The following is a 10750-nucleotide window of genomic DNA, read 5'->3' as shown; positions in this document are numbered from 1 at the left end:
TTTATCCAAAATAAAAATGGTGAAATTTCACATTGAAAGGTACATTTACAATAAAAAGATATGTATAAAGTAGAGGTTATACGTGATTTGGAATATGCACAAAAGTTTGATTTAGTTGTCTATACAATTATAATAGAGAGTGGATATTTTGCCATCAAATCTAGATGGCAATTGATGTACGGATAAGCCACAATAACACCCTCCGAGGCGAGCTATGCAAATATCAATCACTTTCTTAAACATAGAATCTTGTTGAATAAATGGTTGCTCCACAAACTCAATTAGTGGCATCCACTGCATGGATTGGTATCCCAAATTAGTATTCACACATTACTAATGTGTCAATTTTAAATTTGAATTAATTCGAATTTTATTAATATTCAATTTGATTTTATATTGATTAAATTCGAAATTTATTTAAACATCAAATTATTAAATTTTATAATGACCCATGTATGAAGTGACTCAATCTTGAAGGATTTTATCCAAAAATTAGAGTAATAAACCTGAATAACTTGAATTTGATTAGCCTAAAACTTGAATGCAATACCTGGATGATCTAAATTTGAAATGATTCAGTCTCGAATGCCAAACCAAAAACTCAAGTGGCAAGCCTAAATAACTTGAATTTGAGATCACCTGAATATGAAATTATCTAAACCTAAAATGATCCAAAACTTGAATAATTGCAACAAAACTCAAGTGGAAAAACCAAATGACCTGATCTCGAGTGCTAATCCCAAATGACCTGACCCAAAAGCTTGAGTGGCAAACTTAAATACTTCAAACAAGAATGGCTCAAACTTAAAATGGTCTAATCTTGAGTTTTAGATCTAAATGACCTATCCAAAAACTCAAAGTGACAGAGTTAAATAATTTAAACTTGAAATAATTTGAATTCAAATTGTCCAGAAATGACTTGAATAAGAAACTATCCAAACCCAAAATGATTCAAACTTTAAAAATTTTAAACCCCAAATAATTCAAAACTCTAAAAATCTTAAATTATCCAACAACTTTGAAAATTTAAATTGACATGATCTAAATTGATTTGATCCAAAATTAAGCCGAACCGATGAATTGGGCGATTTAATAACCTAAAGCATCTATATCCTATACATATTCAAATTGAACTACAGTATATACCTACCTTGGCTGCTTGAATTTCGTGACCATCGACAATAATCCGAGTTGATAGAGGCTTCAACATGCAGATGAAGAACAAATCTGATTTTTCAAAGGCCACATTATGAACATGCCTGTGATAAGTTATAAACCAAACATCATCAATCATACATACATACATACATACTATTACATGAATAAATTGATTGATTTGGTAATATGTTACCTGAATGCTACTACTTCCAGAAACTCAGTATCAATCTGCAAAGTGGAATTAAAGAATTTACTACTTGAATTTAACATTTTTTTTTAAATATAGCATCTGTGTTTTTTTTTTCCGGTGTAGTACTTATATTTGACAAAAGTTGTACATTTTGACGTCTGAAGGTAATAGTGTCAACTTTTAATATTTAATTTAAGTTTTATAATTGATTTAATGAAAATTCATAACTAGCTAATAATATTAACAATTAATTTTATCAAAACAACTCTAAAACCCGAATTAGATTATATCCATTGGACTTTATTTGACAAGTTAAATATAAAATTAAACAAATTCGTAGTTAGCATTAAATATATTCCATTAACAAAATCATGAAAAGTTTAAATTTTATCAAATCAATCCTAAAATTCGAATTCAACATTAAAAAATTAACATTGCTACCTTTGGGTACCAAATTGAATAATCAAATTGGAAGATGCTTACCCCTGTTTCTTCCTTGACTTCTCTTACTGCTCCTGCATAAATCTCCTCTGACTGCCATATCAAACAAAAGTTACGAAATTTTTAAAAATCGGAAACTCAGAAAATCATTACTTCAAAATGTATTATCAATGTTGTTTGAATTAGGTAAGGTTGATAGGTCGGATCAGTTGGATTAAAAATTAGTTGAGGTATTAGTTTAGAAATGAATTTTGAACTAGTTAATTTGGGAATTGGTATGGATCGATTGAAATGAATTTTTATTTCTTTAAATTTTTTAATTGGACCACTTGAACCGATCGAATTGATGAACTAATAGCCTAACTAGTTCAACTGGCACTACAATTATAATTATCGATATTTTCCACTAATTTGTTATTTAAAGTAAATTCCAACTCAATTTTATGATTTGAATTTTTTTAAATTGCATTAACTTGAAATTTTTTAATAGAATAAACAATTTGAACTAAAAGAACCATAATGTAACCTAATTTTCCCCTTTCTTTGATCTAAAACTTTATAAAATTTCAAGTACCTCATCTATGAAACCTGTTGGTATTTTCCAAAGGCCAACAAACGATGGAGCGCAGTGTTTCTCTTGAACTACAAGGACCTGCAATTCATCATTCCAAATGCTTTATTTTTTAAAAATTGCAAAAATTTTATACATAGCAACAAAATTGCAGTCCAGGAAATTATAAAATTTTAGCAATTTGGTACCTCATTTTTATCATTAACTACAAATCCACCAACCCCTACTTGATGTGAAGCATTAGCAGGTAGCATGCTAGGTCCTTCAGGTAGCCAATATGTTAACATTACGTACCCTTTCTCTGCATGGTGATATTCAAATCCTTGCTGAAACATTGGGGGCTTGTTAAAAGAGTGAATACAATGTGAAAATTCGGGGAGTAATTTTCAATTTTCCCAAAATATGTGTACGACCAAATTATGATAGTTGTTTTTTCCTTATATTTTACCGGCTTGAGATTTAATCTCTATACTTTAATTAGGTATAATCCAAATCACTAACAAGGAATTTATTTAGAACCTCAAACCCGAAATTCCTTAATATTTAAAAGGTGAAATTATAATTATCAAAATAATTATTTCCCACCAATTTGTCTTAAAAAAATTCCAGCTCAACCTCTTTGCATATTTTCAAAAAAAAATTATGAAAATTTTAAAAGATATCAGTGATTTGAACCAAAGCATAACAAAAATAATAATAAAATTAAAATTTAAGGACTAAATCTTCAAGCTGAGTATAATACATGGACTAAAACAAGAATTTAACCTATATCTAAAGGTTTTAATATCCAGAAGAATAAGATACCTTGACTGCAACTGGTACAAGATCTGATTTTTCTACGGGCAACTTAAGCCAAATTCCCTTCTTTTCCTGCATATTGATGGCTTAACATCAGTTTCAAGTAGATCCTTCATTCCCAAAAGTCGGATTAGATTTAGTTTGGGTTAATATAAATCTCATAAATTTTACATTCAGATCATTTTAAGTTTAAATTATTTGACATCATATGTCATTCCGAATTTAAGGTTAGTTAGTGGGGTTGCTGAACTTTTATAGTGAAATCAAAATTTTGAATTATATAATAAACATGTTTATTTAAATAAGACAAGTTAGATCGAAAATTGATAGGGGTATTAATCGGAAAAAAGGACTAGATAAATTAAATTACAAATCATTTTGAATCGGTAAAAAATCAATAGAACCGGATTTTATGTTTTTGGGCCTAAACCAAATTAGCCCAAATCCAATCCAAATCTAAAAAATGGATGAAAAGGTTATTTTTATTTACATGCATTCATAATTTTTATAAAAAAAAAATCTGAATTTTTTTAATTCTTCTTTATTTTTCAAAAATATTCTTTAATGATTAAATCGGATTACGAAAACTATGATAATAAACTCAGACGGGAATTAAACTACCTTAGCCTTCCAATGAGAAACAGAAAAACGAAGCATGGAAGCAAAAACATTAGGATTAGCTGGTAATCTCTCGGAATCAACAATAACACCCCCATATTCATCATCAAAACCATCTAAAATCCTCAAATCTCTCGTCAAAAAACTTGGATTGATCTTTCCATTAACATGATACACCAAATCTGCAGCTCCAAGTTGTTGTTCATCAATGGAACTCAAACCTTTCTTAGGCACACAAGTATCATAAGAAGCCTTTGCAGATATGCCTGAAAAACAAAACATTCAGGAAACAAATCCGACAAGGAAGCAACAATTAGGGTGGTTTTTATATTTTTTTTCTTTAAATACGTACCTTTGAAAGAAGTCAACTTTGGGATGGATTTAAGATCAAACAATGGCTTGAAACATGAAAACTGGGTTGAATATATGGTTTCCATGGAGTTTGAACTCAAAAGGCTGCTGCAGCTACACTCCATTTATGACAGAAGAAAGCTCTGCAAGTTTTAGGACAATGAGGATGATGATAAGCCCCGCTGAACTGATTTAACGATATCAGCTGTTTAATAATCAATATAAAAATATCCGAACTTATAAGATTTATCGATGGGACAAGGAACGGATTGGCCAAAGATATCTGATGAAAAAAGTCCACTTTGAAGCATGCATGAAGGAGTTTTAATGGAGAGTACAAAAGCCATAAAAAGGCATGACAAAGGTCTGCTATATGTTTATAATTAAAATTAAGGGAAAGAATTTAGATTTTTTTTTATAAAGAGAGTGTGATATGTGTTGTTGAATTTGTGGTGTGAAATGGTTGTCGTTGATGGATATGACACGTAAAGACAGAAGAACTTTGAATAATATCTCCAATTTCTTTCATTTATTCACAGCTAAAATATGATGAAAACGAGGGAAGTACCCTCAAATTTTAGAAAATAAAACTTTGGAAATATATGTTTTTGTTATCATGGGAATAAAAAAAGTAAAACAGGAAAAAGGAGACCCTAAAATTATGGTTTTCGTTTCTGTACCTTTCTGTCACTCATTTTAAAAATACGGTAGAATTATTCGAAAGATATCATTTACGTCATGAATTATTAAAATTGTTGTTTTATAATTTTTTTATTCATGTTGTCTATACCAATTGCAAGTTATTTTTCTCTACAATTTAGTTTTCTTTTCATGAAATAACATTGCATGGTATGGATTTACGAACTAAAATTCAAATAGTTTTTTTCTTCAATCTTTGATTTTATCCGTCAAGTCCACTTGAATCTAAGGTATGGTTTTCTACTCGTCATTGGATACTGATCCACCGTATTATCGTTGAATCGCTGCTTAGAGTTCACTAGCCGGACTGTTTTTTAGGAAAAATCTTAATATCTTAATGACTTAAATTAAAACTTTTAAAACCATTTTTATAACTTTTTGGAGTTGAATAACTAAATATAAACTTACTAATAATTTAGTGACATTAGGTATAATTTACCCTATATATTTTTTGTTAAAATAAAGGTATCTACTACCGATAACAATGACTATTCTCATTGTAGCAAGCGTTTTTCAAATAAGTAAATGAATAACCATAAAATATACTTCATTCCCGGAAGTGAAGATACAACCACAACTACACAGTTAAAAATGCTTGAATGTATTTGCGCAAACCTGATTTTGTCTGGACTATTTTTAATTTAGATTTTGCAATGTTTGGGCTTATATATATATACATATATTGACAATGAACAGTTAAATTTGGTTTTGGGCTAAATTGAAAGGGACTAAATTGAATTTTAAAGTTTGGAATGAAGTTTTTGAAAATGTTGGATTAAACTGAGTTTTACTTCATTTCTATTTGAATCAATTTTAAAATGGATTGGAGTAATTCTGGTGTAATCAAGAGTAAATCCAAAAATATATATATAGAGGAGTCGAAATTGAATTATAAATTTTGAGAGAGAAATATTTAATTTCATCATTATATTTATGTAAAATTTTACAAAACTTCAAGGGATTGAACTATAAACCTTTTGTTTTTGAAAAGTTCTTAATTAAATTTTAAATTTTAAGAAGAGTCGAAATATAATTTTACCATTTAATTAATTTAAAAAATTGACAAATTTTAAAGGAGCTAAAGAGACAATTCATTTTATTTTTTTGGAGGACCTCGTCCCTGCCTGCGCCTCTGCGTGTGGGTATATATTTAACCATTCATATCTTTAAAAAACGCAAATTTAATCAATAATTAAATTTGATTTTTATTTTTAAATTTAATATTAATTAATTTAAGTTTTAAATTATTCAAAACCTGAAAAAACTCAAAATCGATCCGTTTTCGAAAATTCAAATCCAAACCCAAAGCAAAAATATCCAATTTTAGTATCCATGTAATATGAAATTAAGAGACTCAAGCCCAATTTTAGTCCAAAGCTTAAACGTTGTTTAATTATTATTATTTTTAAAAATAGTTGTTTTAAGTTAAAAGTTCGAAGTTCTGTCTTTTAAATTATTTTTAAGTCCTTCATAATTTTTAAAATTTATTTATTGGTCCCCTGCTTATTTTATTTATTATATTTATGATTTGAAATGTGTATTTTTTAGTTTTTTATATGTTTTTCTTTATTTATTATAATTATTTTTGGTGGAGTGGTAAGAGATTCTCACATGAATTTGTTGATAATGTGCTCGGTTCTTAAATAATATTTTTGAACTGTTTTATTTGGAGATTATCTATAGAAAGATTAAAATGTTATTCTAATAATATTTATTGCTCTTTACAATAAGGGTATTTTAGTAATTTCATAATTGATTTGGTGTTAAGTTAACTCGTGGCATTCATAAAATATAATTGATGGAAGTAATAAAATATGCATATTAAAATAAAATGTATAAAAACATCAAAATAAAACTTTTGAGTGGTGAATTTAAGGTTTTACTAATGTAATTAGTATGAATTCAAATATTTATTATTTTTAAATAAAAATATTAAAGTATCTCCAAATAATATAATTTTTTTAAATGTGAATGGAAATTTTAATAATTTTTTAACCGAGTTGGTGCCAATAAACTTGTGACACCGATTGAGTCAAAAACTTAAATAATAGTATCGATAATATTCATTTTTTTATTAAGTAATCACTTTAAGTCTTAATTAAATTCAGAGTCGAGTTAAGTTGGACTCTTCAAATAAAAGGTGAAACTCTCTCGACGTTGTTTGCTCTTTTTGACACAATACTTATAACTAGTCATAGCCTATTCTCAACCTATAAATAAGAGGATAATACGCTTTAAGCGCACTTAAACCCATATCCTCCTATATTAACAATAATACTCATACCAATCAAACTAAAACTTAATAAAATTTTCGTCTATAAAACTTAAATCTTAAATTCTACTTTTGAGAATATTGAATTTCTTACCTTTCCACCAACAAAGATTCAATATATAGATATAAATGCATTGGTAGGGAAATGTGAATGACTCATTAATTGATATTAATTGCAAGTTCTGACAATTCAACCTCTTGGGTACAAGTAGAGGTGACTGATGAAATGCATTGCCAATAACGATGACTTTGGGTTCATCTGTTTATATAAATATAATGTCGAGTTGACGACAATTTCAAAGTGTTTATTTATGTATGTATAAAATAGTAATAGTTATAAGGATGATTTTAAAATGTTAGGAAAATATTTGTGAATCAGTCATGATCATATCCTGTTTCAAGGTCCATGCATGGGTTAAAATTATTAATGGATTAAATTAATTTCGGTTGGCCTGTCATCCTCTCTCTCTATATATAAATGGGTTAATATAACTCTTAATTAGATCTTATCTCAGTTATGTAATTATAAAAAAATTTGTATGTTTTTATTTTGTGGATTGTTCTTATTATTATTATTCATGTTATTATAACAAGTAATAATAAATGTCGATAATAACGTTAGAACGATCGCAAAGCAATAAGAGAAGAAAAACAAGAACACATGGATTTTATGTGGAAATCTTTTCGAGAAAAAAATCATAAACAAAAGAGAAGAAATTCATTAATATTGAAAAACGAATGATACAATAGGAGTTTCGACTATATTTATTTAAGGGTTGAAAAACTCTGTTATAATCAAAATCAAATAGTAGAAGTATGGTTCTATACAATCTCTACTCGTGCAATATGATCCGTACCTCAAGAATTCCGCACCCTCAGTTGCAACCCTAATCTAGTTTTATGTTTAATCTCTAACAAATAACGAAATTTGGATCACATAATCTCTAACAATACCCATACATGAAACATTACTTAACACACGTCAGATTTGACTCTTTAATATAAGTGCAAGTTTTGACAATTCAACCTCAAAATAGAGTTGACTTTGATTTAATATAATGACGAAATTGACAACCATTTCAAAGAATTTATTATACGGATTATAATAATTAGTTATAAGAATGATTAAAATATTAGGAAAAATATTAGTGAATTAGTCAGAATCATATCGTGTTTCAAAGTCAACGCATGGGAGAAATGGATTAAATTAATTTTGGATTAAAATAAGAGAGTTATTTTGGTGTAAAATTTAAGTAGTTTTATATTTTTTCATAAATTTTTATATAATTAATATTTTAATAATTAAATCGTTATATTTTATGCTTCATTTATGATTATCATATATGTCAAGTTCGATATAAATTAAAAATTTTAATTATTTATTTTATGTAAAAAACTTTCAACTATTAAATATATATTAATATAGATAATATTTTTAATTGATACAATAAAAATATCGAATTAATTTAAAATTTTAAACGAATGAGAAGTACAATTATTTTATAAATTCAACGATTGAATCGTTAAAATAATAATAATATAAAAATTATATAAGAATGTAAAACAACATTTAAGTTTTACACTTATTATTCATTATATTATAGAATTTTGTCATTTTAAATATTTATTATTTTTATATTTATCAAAATAATTTGTTTTAAAAAATTACTTGATAAAAATCTATCATACTTAAAAATAAAAATTTAGATTTTTATTAAATAATTTTTAATAGTAATCTCATTATAAGATTTTATCATATTTGCTCTTTTTAATACAATGCCTAAAACTAAACATTATCCTTCCTCAACTCTTAATTAGGAGAATAATGCGCTTGAAAAGATATTACTTTAATTTTACATAGTATATTTTAATTATCTATAAAATAACTAATTTTATATATCATATAAAATTTATAATTAATATATTATTTACAAATTATTATGATTAATTTTAAACGGTTAAGAAAATATAAATTAAATAGTAAAGAGTTTAATTTACAATATATTAAAATTTTTTATAAATTTTACAAATGCTTTAACAATAATTAGAAATTTTTATGAACACTATATTTCAATTATCAAATTAGTTTATATATGTTAATTATGTTAATTAATTATTATTTTAAATAATATTATTTTGCATTAATAACATAAAATAAAATTATATTATAATTGAATATATTAAAATACTTTAAATTATGTTGAATTTTTACAATCATTCGAATAAAAATATTATTTTATATTTATTACAATAATTAAAATATGGTGTTTAATTTTTAAAATTATTTACAGACTATTCTTTATGTATTGTAAATAAAGGATTTACTTTTCATAAATTTAAAACAAATATTTTAGATGAATATACTTAATATTTTAAAAGTAAATTGAAAATGAATTATCCACTGAAAAATATTTTAAACAATTAAACACTATCTATATATACAACTTTTTAGAAAAAATAAACGAATTTAATAAAATATCCACGTCACTCAATTAAAAAACTGACAAAATAGTCGTCATATAACCACAACTTGGGGAAAGCTTAACGGCGAGAGTAACGGCACGTTAAAAAACCCTTTTTGGTCGTTATTCCAATCCAAAAAGGCGTTCCAATTTGACGGCGTTAAAGGTACTTCGCCGTTCTCCCTCGTTTTTGTCACCTCATCGTCCTTTTCTCTCTTCACTGCCTTTACTTGCCTCTCTTCTCTTTCGCCGTCATCTCTGCTCGGCTTCCTCTCCCAGTCGTCGGCGCGTGTATCCGACGTCCCGGCTTCGAGAGGGAAATTAAGGATCGCTTTCGAGCCACGTAGCTTGAAAGCTGCTCGGTCGTAAGCCTTCGCGGCTTCGATGGCCGTTTCGAAGGTTCCTAGCCACATCCTAGAACCTCGTCGGGTCGGATCTCGGATTTCGGCCGCGAACTTCCCCCACGGCCTTTGTCGGACTCCTCTATAATGCTTCTTGTCTTCGGAATTTGAGACTTTCGGCTCCGCCTGAGCTAAATCCGTTTTACCGAACTGAATCTGCTCCATTTTATGCGGCAACGAGATTTTCAGCCACCGTTTCCGATTCTGAGAGCTCGAATTCGAAGAAACTTTCTGTTTCGTCGTTGAAATTTGAGCGATCTGAGGTTTGACTTCAAATTCGAAAGCACCGGCGTTTGATGAGAGGGATTTAGGTGTCGTCAGATCGATAATTTGAGGTTTTGATTCAAATTGGAATCCAGGGAAATCGGTAGAGAATTGAAAGAAATCATCATCATCGTCAAGGCAATTAAATTTTGATACTGTAAAAGACGAATCGGAGCTCAAATGAGATTCAGATCCAGAGCTCGAAACTCGAGGTTTCGACTGAGGTAACCATTGATTTTCACTTGAAACACTCCCTAATCCCACTGGAGAAAACTCACCGAGTAAATATAGCTTGATATATTGAAGCGCACTTGTTACTTCACTGCTTGCTTCCATAATAAAAAATTTGAAAATTTTTCAAAAAAAAAAAAGGAAAAGGAAAAGCTAAGGATTTGAATTTTGTGGACTGGAAATTCGAAATTGAAGAAGAGAAGATTTGGAAGTTCGTTGAGTAGAAGGGGAGAGTGGAAAGGGTATTTATAGGGTAAAAGGAAGATTTGAATTTTATGACTTTCCAAACATTTC

At 27.9% G+C, this 10750-nt stretch overlaps 2 protein-coding genes across 3 annotated transcripts; both read right to left on the bottom strand.

Annotated features, from left to right (window-relative positions):
- Nucleotides 1-4535, bottom strand: LOC108482068 (nudix hydrolase 8-like). 2 transcript variants are annotated; one of them, XM_017785174.2, is made up of 10 exons: nucleotides 4365-4535; nucleotides 4129-4270; nucleotides 3780-4042; nucleotides 3165-3230; nucleotides 2549-2686; nucleotides 2364-2441; nucleotides 1832-1882; nucleotides 1352-1386; nucleotides 1151-1259; nucleotides 1-294 (listed from the first exon to the last, which is right to left on the bottom strand). In XM_017785174.2, the coding sequence occupies exons 2-10, from the start codon at nucleotides 4250-4252 to the stop codon at nucleotides 112-114; spliced, it is 1047 nt and encodes a 348-aa protein (XP_017640663.1). In that variant the 5' UTR covers nucleotides 4253-4270; nucleotides 4365-4535; the 3' UTR covers nucleotides 1-111. The 2 variants fall into 2 exon arrangements, with proteins under 2 accessions (XP_017640663.1, XP_017640662.1); XM_017785173.2 differs by having other exon boundaries at nucleotides 4129-4535.
- Nucleotides 4536-9446: 4911 nt separating this feature from the next.
- On the bottom strand, nucleotides 9447-10750 carry LOC108480961 (ethylene-responsive transcription factor 5-like). Its single transcript, XM_017784118.2, has one exon. It carries the CDS (start codon nucleotides 10559-10561, stop codon nucleotides 9614-9616), a length of 948 nt encoding a protein of 315 aa, XP_017639607.1. The 5' UTR covers nucleotides 10562-10750; the 3' UTR covers nucleotides 9447-9613.

This window comes from Gossypium arboreum, chromosome 1 (assembly GCF_025698485.1).
Source record: "Gossypium arboreum isolate Shixiya-1 chromosome 1, ASM2569848v2, whole genome shotgun sequence".
Lineage (NCBI taxonomy): Eukaryota > Viridiplantae > Streptophyta > Magnoliopsida > Malvales > Malvaceae > Gossypium > Gossypium arboreum.
This window is presented reverse-complemented; position numbering and strand designations above follow the sequence as displayed.